General features: G+C 48.1%; 1 protein-coding gene across 2 annotated transcripts in view; it reads left to right on the top strand.

Annotated features, from left to right (window-relative positions):
* RNFT2 (ring finger protein, transmembrane 2) overlaps positions 1-19,092 on the top strand; it is a 57,949-nt gene extending 38,857 nt beyond the window's left edge. For both annotated transcript variants that reach the window (XM_066260491.1, XM_066260492.1), the window contains exons 8-11: positions 7,823-7,972; positions 9,248-9,313; positions 9,453-9,554; positions 15,967-19,092. In XM_066260491.1, the coding sequence (XP_066116588.1) occupies positions 7,823-7,972; positions 9,248-9,313; positions 9,453-9,554; positions 15,967-16,101 (453 nt within the window). In that variant the 3' untranslated portion in view covers positions 16,102-19,092. The remainder of the gene's footprint in view (positions 1-7,822; positions 7,973-9,247; positions 9,314-9,452; positions 9,555-15,966) is intronic.
* Positions 19,093-20,012: the final 920 nt, after the last annotated feature.

The raw sequence follows: 20,012 nt of genomic DNA, 5'->3' as shown, positions 1-20,012 counted from the left end.
GCGCCTCCCGTAGGGAGATTAATGGCGGCCGCCTACCGGTGACGTCACCGGCAGCGCCCGTTGCCAGGTAACAAGCGGCTGCCTGCCTCTGGTCCCGCCCCCACCGGCCCCTCCCCCCACTGCCTTACTCTCAGCCTCTCTTTCCTGGCGTGCTCGTCTCTCCTTTTTAAAAAAAATTTTTTTTTTTTACTATTGAGGTATAAATTACATATTGTACAGTGTTCTAATTATAAATATACTAGATCGATGAATTTTTACATATGTATGTCCGTATGTTTCAAGATATCAAGAGGCTCTCCAATAGAAATATAATTCGAGCCACGTAGGCAATTTAAAATGTTACAGTAGCCACATTAAACAAGTAAAAAGGAACAGGTGACATTAATTTTAATAATATGTTTTATTTATCCCAGTATGTCCAAAGTATATCGTTTCAACTTGTAACCAAGATAAAGAGTTTTAATGAGATATTTTACCTTCTTGTTACTGCTTTTCTAGGGCTTTGAAATTCCCTGTGTATTTTATGCTTTCAGTACATCTCATTTCCAAATTAGTCATATTTCAAGTGCTCCATAGCCACGTGATGAATGTCTACTGTATTGGGCCCAGCATCTATAGAACAATTCTAGTACATGGAAGGTCATTACCTTTCTGGTCAGTACCCCTGCTGAGGGTACCCATTATCCTGAATTTTCTCCTCTCTCCAGTTCTCTCCTTCATCACATACCTGTATCTTTTCTTTCGCTCTCCTTACCTCTCAGTTCATCTCCTAGAACTGCCCTTTCTCTGTTCCTCATGGTGGCTCAAAGCACCAGATGGGAAGTCAGACGGGAGTTAAATCTTGTACCACCTACCTTGCCTCTTTCAGCCTTATTCTTTGCCTGTAAATTGGAGCTTATAACAAATGTCCATCCCCTAGGGTTATCAGAGTTTGGGGACAGCATGCCAGTGTTCCACAAACTTTCATCCCCAAAATGTGAGCCAGCCCACCCCAGTTCTCTTTCCCTGCACCCTCCCTCCACTCATTCCTCCCTCCTATGCCTCCGTTGAGCTTTCTCATCTGAGAAATGGGAATGATCACAACTGCCTCACCAGAGGAGCATTTGATGTGCAACTCCTGGCCTTAGTGAGTGCTTAATAATAGAGTTGACTTTCTTCTTTCTCTCCCTCCCCTCCCCCTCTATGCCTGGTTTCTCACTCCTGGGCGCCCTTTTCCTTCTGGCTTTTAACTTCTCGTTTCTTTCCTCTCTTCTGCCCACATATCCTTTTTTCCTCTCCTATGTCCATCTCCCTCCTTGCCTGCATTCCTCTAGCCTTCCTTCTATTCCCAGACTCCTGGACACTCTTCAGCCCACCACTCCTGACCACCCTGTTCTGAAGTCGGTTCTCAAGCTCTCGCCCTCCCCCAGCCTTCACAAAGTGGAGAAAACCGAGATTGCCCCGCCTGCATGCCCCTCAGCTGATGGGCGCAGCACTTCTGGGGTCACTGTTCCGGCTGTTTTGTTCTGAAGGACTCTTGTCAGCTGCGGTTCCCCATGCAGCCTACAATCATAACAGAGCCACAAGCCGCCTTCCCAGGAAAACAAGTCTTTGTTTTCAGCCCCTCGCTCTTGCCCAGCCCGCCCATTTTGAAGCTGGAAGTGTGGCCCAGACCCCTGTAGCGATGGGAGCTAAAGCAGGAGTAGACCAGGGCTGGTAAAGCAAATGAGAGAAACCCACCGCAGTTCGAGTATTCCACCGAGGGCTTTGCAAGAACAACTCCCTCTGATCTGGTGCTTTGGTTCAAGGAAACTTTCCGGGCTCCTTTTCTTTACACACCCATTTATTGGGGAACTGTCTCGCCCTCTTCCTGTGATTCTGATGAAGTTGTCAGTCACGGCACCCGCCCACCCTGTGGCCACGTGATCAGGTCTAACCAATCATAGTGATGCATAGCTAAGGTGAGCTTCAGAATTTGGTCACAAGGATGGAGGCTTGACTTCAGTAGGGCCATTTGGGTTTTGCCATTCTTTTTGGTAAAGGGGCCCAAGAGAAGAAGCAAGGTCTTGCGTTATACCGGAGGTGAAGCCATAAGGGAGTTGGCTTGAGCTTGCCAGTGGTCATCTTTACTGCCACAGGTTTGTCGAGCTAGCACTTTCTAGGCATGTCGCCTGGAGCGGGTTACCTGTCATCTCTGTGCCTCACTTTCCTCATCTGTGAAATGGGAGCATTAATAACACCTGCCTCAAAGTGTTGTGTGCGCAGACTGGTGCCTTCCACATAGTAAGAGCTAAGTCATCATCATCGTGGTCGTCATAACTGTGACCTGGAGAGAGCCCATACAGGTTGGAGGGACTGAAACTTTGACAGGAAGAGGAGCTTAGATGGAAGAAGTAGCAGAGACAGTAGCCTGAGCTGAGAGATGGGAGAAAGGAAGAAAGATAGAAAGATAGAATGATAGGAATACAGACAGATCTTTGGCTACATTGTTTGAGCTCCTGAATCCAGGTGTCCTTGAAGCCAGAGTCACCCCTGCCTTCCCAGCATTGTAACGCAGTATATCTCATTTTTGTGTAACCTACTTCAAGTTAGTTTTCTGTCCCTTAACTAGAAGAGACATGCATACAAGACTCTTTGCATCAATAGTTCTTATAACAGAGCTTAGAGGCCCAGAATGTCAGAACTAGGTAAACAATCCCATCACCAGAATGGAACATGAAGGCCCAGAGAAGGAGAGCAACTTGCCCAAGGCCACACAGCTAGGAGGGATGCACACATGCACACCTAGCTTTCTGACTTCAAACTCCACACCACAGAAATTGTCAATCACACAAATCAAGGCCTTTGTTTGTTGTTTTCCAGAGAGCTGGTGGGTTTGCCAAAACGTGTGTGTGGGAGTGTCTGTCTGTGCATGTGTATCCCATTTACAGATGAGGAAACTGAGGCTCAGAGCATTTACATTTTTGTCCAGAATCAACCAACTTAGGTGGAACTGCAGATCCTATGCCCTTAACCACTGTGCTGTCCTGCTTCTGTAGAAGAGAAAATGTGTAGGAAAGAGATTCATAAACAGGCAAAACTATATGAATATTCATTATTAATCTTGATGCGGAGGAATATTTCATCCCCATCTGTCCGTTCTTTATCCATTTACACTGCTAACAATGACCTGATTCTTTCTCCCCTTGCTCTTCAGCTCTGCTCTTCAAACCATCTTTCCTATGTAGGTGCATTCTCAAAAATTCTCCTTCTCTGGCCATGCTGTCTGTTTCTCAGCATCGCACTCTCCTTTGTTTGCCAGCCCCTTCCAGACTCAGCCCTCTGTTATTTCCTTGTTTCCCATTTCACATCCCCCCCCCCCATCGTAGCAGTAAGGAAGTCAGAATAGAATCTGCCTTCCCGCCTTGACTGCTCCTGCCCCCTTTATCAGAATCCCAGAGTAAAGAACTCTCGGTATCTCCATCCCATTCCCCCATCACGGGTAGCAGGGAGGCCACACTAATCTGATCACTTTTCCTTGTTCCCTGACACCCCAGAGAAACCACACATTGCATTTGATGGTTATCAGAAATAACATGCTTAAGAAACCTGGAATTATAAAACTGCTTAATTAGAGAGAGATGGTTTCACTGGGATATGCCCAGTTTTCCCTGGTGGTTTTATCTCCTTCTCCAAGTGGCCCACCCCCTAGTAACTAATTGCTACCTTTAATGTGAAGCTGCACAGACAGTCACTCCCTTTATTTCCCGTGACATTGGAGCTGGCTTAAAAAGAGACATTCGCTCTCTGATGTTCCAACTCTCCTTCCTCGTCAGCAAACTCTAGGAAGTTTATGTGAGTCATGAGGGTAGGATCTTTAGCTCCAGAGGCCCCCAGTTACGAAAGGAGCACCTACTATGTGCTAGATGCTGGGGATATGACCCGGAGCCAAATTATCTTTGTGCTTTTGGGGCTCGTGGTCACATGCGACAGACAGATGTGAAAATGACTTTTTAAATATTGTGAGAAGTGCTGTAAAGGAGTGATTTAGAGGATGAAACAGGAACACCTGATTTAGTTAAGGAGTTGGAAAAGGCTTCTCACAAAAGGTGACAGTTAGCTAAGACCCAAAAAGAAGAGCAGTTAGCTTGGTGCAGAACAGGGGACCAGGGTGCCATCGCAGAGGAAGAGCTTGTTTTATATAGAGAACTAACTGAGAGAAGGGCCAAGGGCCTGCTCTGAAATTTTGGGGATGTGTTGCAGTCCCCGTCAGCAGTAATGGGAGGAAGGGAGGGAGGAAGGAAAGGAAGAGGTGGAGCATCAATGGATGGGAGGGAAAAGAAGGGGAGAAAGGAAGAAAGGAAAGATGGGTGCATGCGTGCATGGGAGAGAAGGAGAAGAAAGTTCTTTGGAGGTATGCTTTGGAGATTCAAGGAGGATGACAAAAGCCAGTTAAGGTTGGACGTTGGGAGAGACTGGGCTGTTGGTCCAGAATGAGAGGAAACATGCACTGAGCATTGAGGGCAGCACGGGGCAGCTGAAGTTGGGTGGTTCAGAAAAACAGGGTTCCCAGCATGGGTGTTCTGTCGAGCCTGGAGCCTGCTGTCGGCGCTGGGCCGCCCTGGGCGTCACTGAGCTGCTGCTCCATTGCTCCCACATTCTTCACACCTTTGGCATATAAAACAAACACGATGGGCCTGCCCCACATCTCTGCTACCACCTTCCCACGGGCTCCCCGGGGGAAACTGGCGTTTCCCTCCAGGGGACGTTTCCGGAGGTCAGGGTCTGGTGGAAGTCCAGAGGAGGCAAGAAGGCTCTTTGGGAAACGACTTCACTATGGGGAGGCAGCCAAGCAGTCACAGAGGTCAGGCAGCGGGGTGAGTAGGCCTCTGGATGCCCTTCCTTGGTCCTTAGTAGAAATGGGCACGTCCACTTCAAGGCGTCCCCTTCTGAGTGGCCAGTGTCCAGCCTATCAAGAATATAACAGGGTGGCTATACAGTCTCTATCCACATCCCGCATGCCATCCATTTGATGGATACACAACATGTTTTTATAACCTTTTCTCCCTCCTCTCCTTTAAACATATCACATGCTCTGTATACACACACACACACACAAAAATATATATATTTTTTTTTGGAAAAGACAGAAAACACAAGGAAAATGAGTGTTTCTGTATTCTGTGTCTTTCCCACTTAGAACTATAATGTGAGCATTTCCCTGAGTCAATAGATATTCATTGCCAGGATGATTTCTTTTTTAACTTTTTATTGTGAAATAATTTTTAGACTTAAAGAAAAGTTGCAAAAATAGTAGAGTTGCTGTACCCGTCACCCAGCTTCCCCTAATGTTAACATCTAACATAACATATTTTGGTTAGCAAAGCCAGGAAATTTACATGGATACCGTTACCATTCAAACTACAGACCTTAAACTCTGCTTTTGCCAACTGTCTCACTCACGTCTTTTTCCGAGTCTACGATCAGATCCAAGATCCCACGTTACATTTATTTTGTCCTGGCCTCTTTATCCTCCTCGATCTGACAATTCCTTGGTCTTTTCTTTGTCTTTTGTGACCTTGGCGCTTGAAGAGGCTGGACAGTTTATTCTGTAGTACGTCGCTTAGTTTGGATTGGTCTTCTATTTTCTCATGATTCTACTGGGGTTATGAGTTTTTTGACCAGGAAACAACAAAAATAATACTATGTGCATCATATCAGGGGGTGCAGGTTGTCAGTATGATTTATTACTGGGGATGTTAACCTCGATCACTTGGTGAATGTGGTACGTGCTGGGTTTCTTCACTGTGAAGTAATCAATACTTAGTTTTCAGGGTAATGTTTGAATGGCTATTGGCTTTCCATCATAGATCTCTATCCTGATCAGTTAGATTGTAAGTTGTTTTGGTTTGTACTATTACAAAGAATTCTACACTGGCCATTCCTATTGGCACATCTTAGCACACATCTCTGATTATTTTCTTAGGATAAATTTCTAGAAGTAGAACTGCTAGAGCAAAGATTATTTACATTTTAAGGCTATGCATGCCTGGAGCAGAGCTGTTTGTTTCTAGGTTTGTTTGTTCCTTGGTTTCTATCAGTTTTGTTGAGCTAGAATTTAAATACAGTAAAATGCACAGATTTGAAGCATATCTATCAATGAGTACTGGCAAATGTATACACCCCTGTAACCATCATCCCAGTCATTAAATAACATATTTCTATTACTCCCCAAAGTTTCTTAATGCCCCCTTGCAGTGAGTCCTATTCCTCACTCCAGGTAACCACTGCTCTGATTGCTATCACTACAGGTTAGTGTTGCCTGTTCTAGAACTTACTATATGTGAGAATTGTACATTATGTCCTCTTTTATAAATGTCTTCTTTAATTCAACATAATGTCTGTGACATTCATACATGTTGTTGTATGTGTCAGCCATTTGTTCATTTTTATTGCTGAGTCATATCTGATTATATAAATCTACCACAATTTGTTTATCCATTCTCCCATTGACAGATGTTTAGGCTGTTTCCAGTTTGGGGACATTACAAATAAAACTGTTATGACCATTAGCATACAGGTGGACATATGTTTTCATTTATCTTGGGCATACACCTAGGAGTGGAATTGCTGAGTCATAAGTAGATGTAAGGGGTTTTTTTTGTTTTTAAATTTTTATTTATTTTTTTTTTTTTTCAGAGACAGAGAGAGAGTCAGAGAGAGGGATAGGGACAGACAGGAACGAAGAGAGATGAGAAGCATCAATCATCAGTTTTTCGTTGCGACACCTTAGTTGTTCATTGATTGCTTTCTCATACATGCCTTGATTGCGGGCCTTCAGCAGACTGAGTAACCTCTTGCTCAAGTCAGCAACCTTGGGTTCAAGCTGGTGAGCTTTACTTAAACCAAATGAACCTGCGCTCAAGCTGGCGACCTCGGGGTCTCAAACCTGGGTCCTCCGCATACCAGTCTGACACTCTATCCACTGCGCCACCGCCTGGTCAGGCAAGTAGGTGTAAGTTTATTAGACTATACAACAGGGTTGGGTTATTTTCAGCTCCATTCAGTAGCACTGGCCACTGAAAGCTTGGGGGCCTTGTCCAAGGGCAAAGGGAGGCAGGGAAATAGAAGTTGTTGAGCACCACTCTATGGCAGGCACAATGCTGAGTGCATTCCGTATTTACCTCCTTTAATCCTCAGAGCAACCCCGTAAGATAGGAACTGTGAGTCCCATTCTGTAGACGTGGAAACTGAGGCTCACGAACATGCAGCAAAATAAGATTCAAACTTGGCCCTGTCTGAGTCCCCAAGTCCATGTTATTTCATCAGATATTATCCTGCCTCCTTGGTAACAGCAGATGATGGAGCTGGGAAGGAGGACACATCTTCCCCCATCTACCTCTCAGCCTGCGCTCACCTGCATCCTGTAGTCCATCCTGCCCATGCATCCAAGGGTGGGCCCGTGATGCCTTGGTCAGCCCTCACGAGATGAGAGTGATCTGTGTGCAGGGCAGGGAATGTGCCCTCACATTTGGCCTGGAGCCCTCAAAGCCACAGCAGGCACCAGGGAGTGACCCACACTCTGGCTCCCTAGCAAAGGTGTCTGGTTTCTCCTTCCCTGAAACATGATCCAAGGAGCTCTGATCTTCTGGGCTGGTGGCAGCGGGTGAGGGCAATGGGCAGGGGCCATGTCTCCCCGGCCATATCTCAGGCCCATTAGGAGTGGGCCTGAGTGCTTTCCAAAGCTGATTAATGGCCTGCCTGTGACCTGGAATGTCATTACTGCCCGGGCTGGGGGCCCCCCCAGCTAGGTCCTTTGGGTCTTTATTGCTAATAATAATTGATGCTTTCTGTGTGGTTGCAGGGAAAGTTCTATCTGGTCATCGAGGAGTTGAGCCAGCTGTTCCGATCACTTGTCCCCATCCAGCTGTGGTATAAATACATCATGGGGGATGACTCCTCCAATAGCTACTTTCTGGGAGGGATCCTGATGGTCCTGTATGGCCTCTGCAAGGTGAGATGGCGGGGACTGGAGGGCCGGCCTACAGAAGGCCCTGCTTACCAGCCGGGCCTGGGGGCCAGGTGGAGAGCTTGGAATGACACCCTACTCTCTCTCTTTTAAACTGAGGTAGAACTCATACAACACAAAATGCAGTGGCATGTAGCAGATTCACAATGCTGAGCAGCCACCACCTGTGTCTAATTCCAAGATGTGTTCATCACCTTAAAAAGAAACCCTGTACCCATGAAGAAGTCACTCCCTATTCCTCCACCCGCCCCTCTCCCAGCCCCTGGAAATCACCCCTATCTGTGTGGGTTTCCCTATTCGGGAAACTTCATATAAATGCAGTCATACAGTGTGTGAGCCTTTGTGTCTGGCTTCTCTCGCTGAGGTTTCTCCACGTTAGAGCCCACGTTAGGACTGCGCTCCTCTTTCTGGTGAAATCTACCCTCATTTCTTGCCCACAAAGCTCACCAGATACTACCCTTTCACATAATCTTCTTTAGAGTAACCCTTCAAGAGACACACCATTGTTACTCTCATGTTAGGGGCAAGGAAACTGAGGCTCAGAAAAGTAACTTGCCCCTGGGGTCAGTCACCAGAGATAACAAACAGCATGTGCTGTTATCAAACCCAGGCCCAGGTGGCCTGCCTCCCGGCCCTGCCGCCCTTAACCCACAGACCACACTGCTGCTGCATGTTTTCTGTTCCTCCCGAGTTGTACACCCTCAGCTCTGCGGATCAGTATAAAGTGCTCCTCTTTTCATCAGTACAAATCAGTGTTCCCCCCTAACATAAGTACATCCTCCTCTTTGTTTTTCCTTCTCTGTGTCTGGCTTTAAGGAATCCTGGGAGCATTGGTCCTTCCTCCCATCAGGACTAGCTAGCCAGGCAATCCATGCAGTGTCTGCAACTGGACTTATCTTGCCTGCTGATCCTGATCGACTGGAAGTGGCGACTAGAGTGCTAGAGGGAGAATTATGAGGCTCAGATGAAGAGTGCCATGATCGATTAGCAATGCCTGACCTGGGCTTGGGAAGGGCAAAGGCAGAATGCATGCCATGTATTTTCTATCCTGGCCCAGGTCCAGGGAAGGCTGTTGATGTAAGGCAGGAAGACCAAAGGCAAGCCAAGCGGGTGGAAAGGAGGGGTTTCAAATGGGAGGGAGTGCCATGATCATGCTCAGAGGCAGGGATGAGGGGGTCAGTGCAGGTTGCTCAGGAGTGGTGAGAGAGACCCTGTATAACCCTTGGACACTTTTCAACCATCTCCCTGCTCTCCTTTCAGTCCTTTGACATCTGTGGCCGCGTGGGTGGAGTCAGGAAAGCAGTAAAGCTTCTCTGCACCTCTCAGGTGGGTCGGCTTCATGTGTTTCTGGCCAAAGCCACAGGAACTAGGGGCCAGGAGCCAGAAACAGATCTCATCATGCTTCTCAGGGTATCGCTCCAACAAGGTTCCACAGCTATTTGTCTCTCTCCCCTCCCACTAACAGAATTATGGAGTCCGGGCCACTGGGCAGCAGTGCACAGAAGCTGGTGATATCTGTGCCATCTGCCAGGCCGAGTTCCGGGAGCCTCTGATCCTTATGTGCCAGGTGAGTAGGGCTGGGCAGGGACATCAGAGGCTGAGGCTGGGGGAGCAGCAAGCCCCGCCCCATGCAAACATCTCAAGGGCCTATCCCGAGACCCAACCTTGGGGCCCTGGGATGGGTCTTAGAGAACTGTGTGGTCCAGACTAGAGTCAGCTGACTGACTTCAAATCTCAGCTCTGTCTCTCATTAGCTGGGTAGTCTTGGGCATGTTACTTCAACTCTCTAAACCTCAGCTTCAGTGTCACAAATGAAGAATTCAGTATGGCGCAGTGTCAGAATATCTCGATTGTGAAACCCAGCCACACTCTGGACCCTGGGAGGGTCACTCCATCTCCCTGAGCCTTGGTTTTTCTCATTTATAAAATGGGTATCACAATAATGCCTACTTTGTAGAGTTTGTATTACAATTACATAAGATAATCTCTGGAGAGAGCTTAATTTGAATTACTTAGCCATAAAAGTTGCTCTTCTATAATCATTATTGTAGTTATTATTGCCATTTGTTTTTGTTATTATTCATTGTGGGTCAGAACCCATAGCAGTAAGTACTTGTTAGTCCCTTTAACTACCTAAATGTATCCATCCTCCTCTTCCTCCTCCTCTTTCTTATGACATCAGGGGCTAAGATGTCAATTCAGCAAATGTGTATGAGTCAGGCACCCTATCAAACACCAGGGAGGGGAGGCAGAGGGTACACAGACCCTGTCCCTCCTCTGGAAGCTCACGGTCTCCTTGGGGAGATAGACACATACATAAATAACTATGAAACAAGGCAGGCGGTGATAAGTGCTGTGTAAGAGAGATTCATGCAGCATCCCCAGGGGACCAGGACAGACAGCGATGAGCTCCACGTTGGAAAGGCTTTTGGGAGGCGTCCTAGCCTGCAGCCCAGAAGGAATGGAGAGCATATGGCTCCTCCCCACCACCACCACCACCTTCCAGAGGTGAGAAGACAGGAGGTGGGGTCCTTCTTTAGCTTTAGCAAAATGTGTTTTGCTTTTGCTAGTTGGGGATTATAGCAGGTTTGTGGGGTTTGGTTTTGTTTCTTTTTTCATTTTTTATTTTATTTATTTATTTTAAAATCGAGAATATTTCTGTATGATCCAAAATTCAGACGTAAGGAATTCATGAGTGAGGAGTCATGACAACTGAATGCCATATGGGACCTGGGTTGGATCCTGGAACAGGGAAAGGGCATGAGTAGGAAAACTAGTCTGATGGGCTCCTAATAAAGCCTGGAGTTTAGTCAATGGTCGTGGATCAGTGTGGGCTTCTTAGCTTTGGCCACAGCCATGCAAGATAATAGAAAGGGAAATGGAAACTGAGTGAGGGGTATGTGAGGAGTCTCTGTTTTTTTCTTCTCTGTTAGTCTAAAATTGTTCCAAAATAAAAAAATTTTATTTCAAAAGAAAATGTTTTGAAGGTATTAAAAGGAAAGCGGTGACTGGCCTCCTACCCTTGTCTCGGCCCCCATCCCTCTAAATAACCACCCAGGTAAATGTTGTTACCAGTTTCCTGCCTGTCTTCCCAGAGATGCTTGATCAACATATGTGTTCACACACGAGCGTGTCTTTTTCAAGAAGACATAAGTTGCAGCATATTCTACCCAAGCTGCATCCCACAACTTCCCTTTTTGACTTGAAACTCTTGTGTGAAGAAATTGCCCCTTGTTTGCCTCTCCTTTTACTTTTTGGATAGGACCCCAATTTCTTTAACCATTCTCCTCTTGATGGGCATGGAGTAGCTGATAATCTTTTGCTATTACAAATGTGGCTGCCATGAAAGTTCAGAAATGGGGAGACCTACAGCACCTACCTGGGTCCATCATGTGGACTCAGTGAGTTAATTAAGTGAAGCGTTTGGAACCACGCCTGGCACGTGCCCAGAGTTCAATAAACATTAGCTCTCGTTGGCACGCCTTCCATTTGACACATGTGCGAGCTCTTGGTAGGATAAATTCCTGGGTCAGAGGGTGTACAGTTTTGACAGGCATTGCTCAGTTGCCCTCCATAAAGAGCGTATCCGCTTACGGTCCCAGTGCCGAGTGCGACCCGACCTCCTGCTCCCCTCCCGCACCAACTCGCAGCGTTCTCGAGCCTTTTTTTGAGCTTTGCCAATCTGACAGGTGACAAGCGCTATCTCAGTACAATTTCAATTTGCATTTCCCTAATTATGAGCATCTTTTCATACGCTTCCGAGCCATCTGTATTTCCTTCTCAGTAGCAGTGAGGATTTGAACATGATGTCAAGGTGAAACTGTTTCTTCTTCCCTTCTGGCAATCTCTCCGAGCCTTAGTCTGTTCGTCTCTCTCCCGTTCTTTCCCTCATACCATGCCATCTTCCCAGAGATGGATTAGAATTCTTGGGAGGGGTTGGACAAGACTCCATTGTCCCAGACCTCAGAGTGGCAGCCACCCGCAGTGGTGGTTGAAGCCCACAAGCATGGCCTGGCAGAGCACACGTCTCAGTCCTGCTTTGCTGCTGTGAGCTGGGCTGGGAGTGGCAAAGGTGACTTCCACAGGTGAAAGGGCCTTGTTCATTCCTAAGTGCATTGAATGAATGGCCAAGCGAATGTATAGGTCAAATGTTTTTCTTAACAAAGTCTTTCCTAAGTCTGCTTCCCCAGACCTACTGGGTGCTCCTAGTTGTGTGGCCTTATAGATCCTGTTTTCCCTTCATGGCACTTATCCCAGTTGTGAGCTAGATAGTTAATTAGGCTACTGGTTGTGTAAGGTCTGTCTTCTCTTTGCCAAACTAATAGCAACTTGAGAGTGGCAACCATGTATCTCTGGTATATCAGCACAGCAACAATACTGACTCAGAAATACTAGGTGGATAGATGGATGGATGTTGGGATGGATGGATGGATGGTGGGATGGATGAAATGGGATGGATGGATGGATGGATGGATGGAAAGAATTAAATCAAATGGATGGTTGGGATGGAGATGGATGGTAGCCAAGTGGAGGGGTAGGTGAGTGAATCCAAACATGAGTGGATAGAGTTATAAGTGGTTGGCTGGGGAAATAGATGGACAGTTGGGTGGGTGAATAGGTGGGTAGCTGGGAAATAGATGAGTAGCTGAATGGATAGTTGGATAGATAGATGGATGTAGGATCAATGGATAGATGGACAGAAAGAGAGATGAATGAAGAGCCCACGAGGCTAAAGGAACATTCTGTCTCCCCTTAGTGACACACTAAGATCAGTGTGTCACCCACATTCACCCACCCCCACCCCCAGAGCCAGGGCCTGGGAAGCAGATTGTCCATTGAAGCTAGTCAGGCAGAAACTGAGCATGTGCAGAAGTTAGACCTCTCACTCAGACTGAATGCACTTGCCCAGTTAGTCACTCCACAGTATTTATGGTGCGCCTCCTGCCAGCCCACAGGGGGTCAGGGAAAAGGCATTTCGAACAAAAAGACAGAAACTTGGCCTATTGAAAGGACTCACTGCCAAAGAGAAGAGTCAGAGTGTGAATAGAAAACAAACTGCCCTCTAGTTCTTGGCCACTCTGAGTTTGTTTTGTTTTTCTTGAGTGTTGATGATTATAAAGGGAAGAGGGCAGGAGAAGGGGACTTCTGTTGATTTTGTGCATCTGGGAACCTCACACCCTGATGCTCTGTGATAGGCCTTTACTGTTTCTGCTTTTACAGACACCTGGGTAGGGGAGATAGTAACTCTAAGGTAACTCAGAAAGCCTGCTCCTGAATCTTTGGGTAAAAACCAGGGGTCTGGATGGGAGTAAGGGTGAAAGTGGGGTGTTTGGCCCAACCCCAGGTACTCCTTACCCACCTCCCAGCTCCAGGAGGCACCTCCAGGCAGCAGTGAACCGTCCAGCACTGCATTCCCACCGACCTTAAACCCGCCCCATCTACACTCCCAGCCCGGAAGCCCAGCCCCCCACCAGGTGCTGGAGGCAGTCCAGGATCGTGCATTCCTCCCGAGGGACCTGTGTTTTGAGTCTCTTACTTTGGCACCAGATTCTGGCCTGCCTAATTCTCTGAAGAGCAGGCTGTGAGCTCCTGGAAGACAGGGGCCAGGTCTTAATCATCCTCATATCTAGAACCTTCCATCCGCCCTGGTATTCATTTGTCATTTGTCAGCTACACTGACGGAGCCCCTGTTCTGTGCAGGCTCAGGGTTGGGCAGTGGGAACACATCAGCAACAGTCACTGCCCTCAGGGGCCTCAGCTGCTGGGCCCACTGACCCTTGGGTCCTGCCCTTCAGACTGTGGTGAGGATCCAGGCATGGCCTTCAAGAGTCTCTGTGGCCTGCTCACCTTCTGCCCCCACTCCCCGGCACCTGCCTCACTACAGCCACAATGGCCATCCCTGGGTGCCTCAGACACCTTCGTGTCTCAGGACCTTTGCACAGCTCTCCCCTTCAGCCTGGAATGCTGTATCGCCACCCCCTCTCTCCACCCAGCTAACTCCTACACATCCTTCAGGCCTCAACACTTGTCCCTACCTCCAAGACGCCTTCCTTGAGGACCCTCCCCCTATCAGACTGGCCACCCTGCAACATACCCCTACAATATCGTGGAGCTCCTTTAGAATACTCTATAATTAGGTACCTACAGCATACCATGCTAGGAATCAGTTTACAGAGAGCTTCCAGTCTGGCATAGAGAGACAGAAAATAAACAGACTGAATAGAATCCTAACTATGACTGTATAATAGCCACCATGTATAGAACACTATTGGCCAGGCATTGTTCTAAGTGCCTTCTTTTTTTATTTGTTTATTATTTTACTTTTATTTTCATTTTTTTTTTTTTCATTTTTCTGATGCTGGAAACAGGGAGAGACAGACAGACAGACTCCCGCATGCACCCGACCGGGATCCACCCGGCACGCCCACCAGGGGCGATGCTCTGCCCACCAGGGGGTGATGCTCTGCCCATCCTGGGTGTCGCCATGTTGCGACCAGAGCCACTCTAGCGCCTGAGGCAGAGGCCACAGAGCCATCCCCAGCGCCCGGGCCATCTTTGCTCCAATGGAGCCTTGGCTGCAGGAGGGGAAGAGAGAGACAGAGAGGAAAGCGCGGCGGAGGGGTGGAGAAGCAAATGGGCGCTTCTCCTGTGTGCCCTGGCTGGGAATCGAACCCGGGTCCTCCGCACGCTAGGCCGATATTTTACTTTTAAAAGAACAATCTGTTAAGATTTTTATATTATTTTCCCCAAATGTTTTATTCTGAAAAGTTTTAAACCTACGGGAAAGTTGAAGAATAGAGAGTGAACACCCTTTTGTCCTTCATCTAGATTTACTGACCATTAACATTTTATTGCATTTGCTTTTCTTGATAGAAATTTTTCTTCTTGAACCTGTTAGGAATAAATTCCTGACATTTTAATTCTTCATCCCTAAATATTTCAGCATCTGTCTCCTAAGAACAAAGACATTCTCTCCCATTATCACAGTGGCACTAGCACACCCAGGAAATTTGAAGTTGGTATAAAATCCCAATATTTAAATTCCTCCAACTATCTTCAAAATTGTCTTTCACAGCTAGGGTTTTCCCCCACATCCCAGATCCAGTCAGGAATCACATACTACATTTGATTGGCATGTCTAAGTACTTTTACTCTTCCTTTGAGGGGAATACTATTATTTTCATTTTACAGATGAGGAAACTGAGGTAAAGAGAGGTGAAATCAGTGGTCCAAGTTAAAGCCACAAAGTGGTGGAACTTTTTTAATATTTCCAGTTTCCCTGAGTGTCTTTTGACCCCTGTGGTCTGTTCTCACCCCAGCTGCCAAAAGGACCAGTTTAAAATGCAAATTATATCGAATCACTCCTTTGCTCAAAGTCCTGCCATGGGCCTTACTTCTCTCAGAAGAAAAACAAATGTCCTCACAATGGCTCACAAGGCCTTATATAATAGGCAAGCCCCCCCCCCCAACTCTGATCTCATCTCCCCCTCCCACTTACCACACTTCAAGCTCAGCCAAACTCTCCTTGTTTCTTCAGCACACTGGGCACACTCCTGCCTCAGGGCCTTTGCACAAGCTGTTTCATCGGTCTGGAACACTTCTTTCCCAGGTATCACCAAGGCTAACTCCACATCCTTCTTCAAGTTTTACCCAAATATCAGCATCTCAGTAAAGTCCTCCCAGGCCACCCTGTTTAACATTGCAACACACACATATAGACACCAATGCGCGCGCACACACACACGCGCGCGTGCACATGCCCTATCCCCCTTCTCTGCACTTCATCTTAGCACTTACAACTGACACACTACATTTTAGAGATTCATTTTTCCAATTGTCTCCCCATCTGGAGTGCATGCTTCAGGAAGGCAGGAATTGTCTGTTTTGTTTCTGCTGAGTTCCCAGCTCCTAGGACCCAGGTGGGCATGTCGTGGTCGCCCAGTAAGGCATCCTGGTCATACTGACTGCTGTCCCCACAGCACGTGTTCTGTGAGGAGTGCCTCTGCCTCTGGCTGGATCGCGAGCGCACCTGCCCGCTCTGCCGCTCCGTTGCCGTGGACACCCTGCGCTGCTGGAAGGACGGGGCCACTTCGGCACACTTCCAGGTGTATTAGGACTGAAGCTCCAGCACACCCAGGGACATGACAGAGGCTCAGTGTTGTTGTGTTCGGTTCTGGGGACTTCCTGGAAAATAGGCCACAGGCCCTGATGTCCTGCCTCCTGCCTTTGTCCACCTCTTCCCCTAAAGCCAGGGCCCTGTCCTCCCCACCTTCACCTTCCTCTCTTGTTCCATGGCAAAACGCATGTGTCCTTCCCTACAAACAGGAAGGCTCCTAATTCAGACTCGGTCTCTGGTCAGGGAGGTCCCACCCCCTCCAAGTCAAAGAACTGGGAATACTCCAACTCCCGCCTGTCGGTTATGTTAACTCAAAGTAACCAAACTGAGGAGGGGCCGAGAGATTATTACCTCCCCCCCCCAAAACAGCCCAGATCTACAGATGAAGGTCACTGTGAAGTCTTTTTCAAACTCAAAAGCTCCTGTGATCCTCACCATAGCTTGGCTGGGGAGGGACTGTCGTTTCCTCCATCACACAACTGAGGAAACTGAGGCACGGAGTTCGACGTGGTACCTATGTCAGGGTCACTCAGCGAGCCGTGGTGGACTGAGTGTCCAGCCCAGGCCTGTCTTGCTTCGGAGCCTGCACTCATCCACCCACTGCTCAGGCACTGCAGGTGTGGGACCCCGCGGACATGGTATTTTCAAAGCAGAAGAGGTGATTTTGATGCCCACACGTGGCCCAGGTACCTAGCATGCTTAATTTGGGTGGCACTGAGAATGCAAACAGTGAACGCTACCTCTGGAAACCTAGTTGTGGCTGGGTCCATGCAAAGACCTGGTCCTAATTGCTTTTTCCCAAGCTCTGGGCCGGGATGCTCAATCACGTGTGGATACCAAGGAAGGGCAGCTTTGTTGCTACCACTGGGTCTCCACACCCATCTCTCTTTTTCTCTTGGTCTTGTCCCCTCCCTCACTTATGCCTCAGACTTGTCAACAGGCCTGTGCCCTGTGGACAGTACTTCTCCCCTGGTCGCCTTCAGAGCAAAAGGGACAATCCATGTGATAGATTTGTCCACAAGCCAAGGTGGCATGGTCAAGAGCTCAGGAAGCGTTCCTGTAATCTCTGCATCAGAGCTACTAATCTCCATAGCAGAACCGCTTCCCTCCTTTGCTTTAAGGTCTGGGGGGAGCTGACCCAATTGATCACCTAGAAGCCACTGGGATCTTGCCTGCCCCTACCCTTCTCCCAACCCTGTTCTCGCGTTATCAACCTCGGCACTGTGGGCTGGTGCCAGCAGCATCTCAGAGAGAGCCATCTGGTTGGCCAGTGAGCAGATTAGCAAGAAAGCCAGTGGGGAAACGGTGGGAACCCTGCTGCCCCCTTGCTCTCGGCCAGTGTTGACATGCCCGCCATGTCCTCAGTAGATTCACGACATTTGCCCCTGTGTGCTGTCAAGCTAGGACCTTGTCTTTTCCATGACATCCCTGGCTCTTCCCTGGTACCCAGCAAGGCATCCCTTCCAGGGTTGCATGGCATCTTTCAAGCTCTGTTACTATGGCAATGGCCACGATGTTACAATCCCACTAGCCTGGATAATCAAGTCGGAAAGGGAAGTGGAGGGGAATAGAGCCCGATGGACGTGGCTTCGCCATCCCCTCTGCCTTGAGGAGGAACCGAAGGGGAGCATCACGAGCTCCTGCAACTGCCCTTTATCGGCAAGATCTCCCCGCCTGCAGACGCCGTCGGAGGCCCAAGAGACCGGAGCCGGAGGAGACTCACTCAGGTGGCAGCGTGGGATGGAGCAGATAGAGCAGTCAACTGGGGGTCAGGCCTGGAATTCTGATTCTTTTTAATTGAATTTATTGGGGTGACATTGGTTAACATTGTATAGGTTTTAGTTGTGTAATACTATAATACATCATCTATATACTGTATTGTGTGTTCACCACCCCAAGTCAGGTCTCCTTCCCTCACCATTTATCCCCCCTTACCCTCTCCTACCTCCCCACCCCCTTTCCCTTTGGCAACCACCATTCAGTTGTCTGTGTCTGTGAGTTGATTTTTGGTTTTTGGGGGGGTTGTTTTGCTTACTCCCTTCACCTTCTTCACGCAGCCCTCCCAACGCCCCTCCCCTCTGACAGCTGTCAGTCTGTTTTCTATCTGTGGATCTGTTTTTGTGTGTGAGTTTATTTTCCAAACTCTGCATGACTTCTGGAAGTCCCTTCACCTCCCGGTAGCCAGTCTCCAGCATGGTGAAACCTAGTCTGTCATCTACTGGAACCAGAGAAACGAACACTGTTAATCACTGGTCAACACACCAACGGTTTTGGTTTTGTCAGTGACGCTTATGCCGCACCCACAGAAAGAATTCTCTGATAGTCTACAAACAACAAGCCGCGCCTCTGACACTATAAAGAGTGTCACATGTAGGGAACATCTTGGGGGCAGGTGGGATGACTTAGTGTAGGATTTTATTTATTCATCCCCAGCCCTCTGGGGAAAGCCCTGTCTGGAGGTTTCCTGTCAGGTGGGAGCATTTACCTTCTGCTCTAGGGAGGAAGAGGAGCTGGTGTTGGGTTTTCCAAATGCCAAATGTATTCCCAACGCAACACAAAAGCCGCCGAGATTCGCGATTGGAAAAGAACAGAGCCACTCTCCCTTCCCCATCTTGGCTATGCAGCCCATTCATTATAAGCAGGATTCATCGAGTATCAGATCAGAGTACCCTGCTCTCAGTAGTTTATGATTCACTTACTCAAGTTCCACGAAGTCCTTGGAAATGGACCTCTGAGGGTAAAAATATCTTGAGCATAATAAATGTGAGGGAATAAAAAAGCAAGCTTTGGGCCTGGGTGTAACTGACTCGTCGCCTTCCGCAGAGGGGGATGTGAGGAGCACTGGGAGACCTCTAGGCTGCTCAGGCTCGGGGCAGAAAGGAACTGTGAAGCCAGTCCTGGAATCTCTCTCGTGCTGTGCTGTGGGCTGAGCTGGGCCACCTTGGGTGTTCTCAGTATCCCCCTAAGCTCCCCCCCTGCCAATAAATATCTGTCGACGAAACTTGCGTTCGTGGTCTTGAGTCTCAGGTCGCCTCTTGAAGCTGGGGGAGCCGTTTGGGGAGAAATGCAGGAAAGCCTTCTGTGCACTGCGTGGCCATCTGATTTCCGGTTTCCCCCAGCGCAGTCCCATGGAGTGGCACGGGCTCGTTAAAGAAGTGCTTCCAGAACAAAGCAGTAAGGGAATGGGCGGGCAGGGGAAGAGGCCAAGCAATAGGGAGCCTTTCTGGGAAGAAGCCTCCCACGGCAGGCTCTGGACCATCACTGCATCTCAGAGTTTATCCCACACTGAGGTCTCTGTACTCCCACACTCAGTCCTTGGAAATGAGTTGATGGGGGGGGGGCGGGTGCCGGGGGAACCTGTCAGGCTCTCCATTGAGGAGGCCCCAAGCTTCCAAAGGTGCCAGGTTCCACAGAGCACACGAAGGTACAGGACAAAACACAAAACTGGCAGAAGGGATGTGGGTGTGGCACCTACAGTGCCCACTGCCCTGGTGAACTATAGGTCGTGTGGACCTGGAAAGTATAGGCTGATTTAAGAAGGGTTTTCAGGTGCCGGATTAGGATGGATATTTAAAATGTAAATTAAAGTTGACCTTTGTGGACCTGGAAGGTATAGGCTGATTTAAGAAGGGTTTTCAGGTGCCGGATTAGGATGGATATTTAAAATGTAAATTAAAGTTGACCTTTGAACAACACAGGGGGTTGGGGTACCAACCACCCTGTGCAATTGAAAATCTACACATAACATTTGACTCCCACAAAACTTGACTATTAATAGCCTATTATTGACTGGGAAGCCTTCCTGATAACATAATCAGTCGATTAACACATATTTTGTCTCTTATGTGTATTATATGCTGTATTCTTATAATAAAGTAAGCTAGAGAAAAGGAAATGTTAAGAAAATCA

This window comes from Saccopteryx bilineata, chromosome 2 (genome assembly GCF_036850765.1).
Source record: "Saccopteryx bilineata isolate mSacBil1 chromosome 2, mSacBil1_pri_phased_curated, whole genome shotgun sequence".
In the NCBI taxonomy this organism is placed as follows: domain Eukaryota; kingdom Metazoa; phylum Chordata; class Mammalia; order Chiroptera; family Emballonuridae; genus Saccopteryx; species Saccopteryx bilineata.
This window is presented reverse-complemented; position numbering and strand designations above follow the sequence as displayed.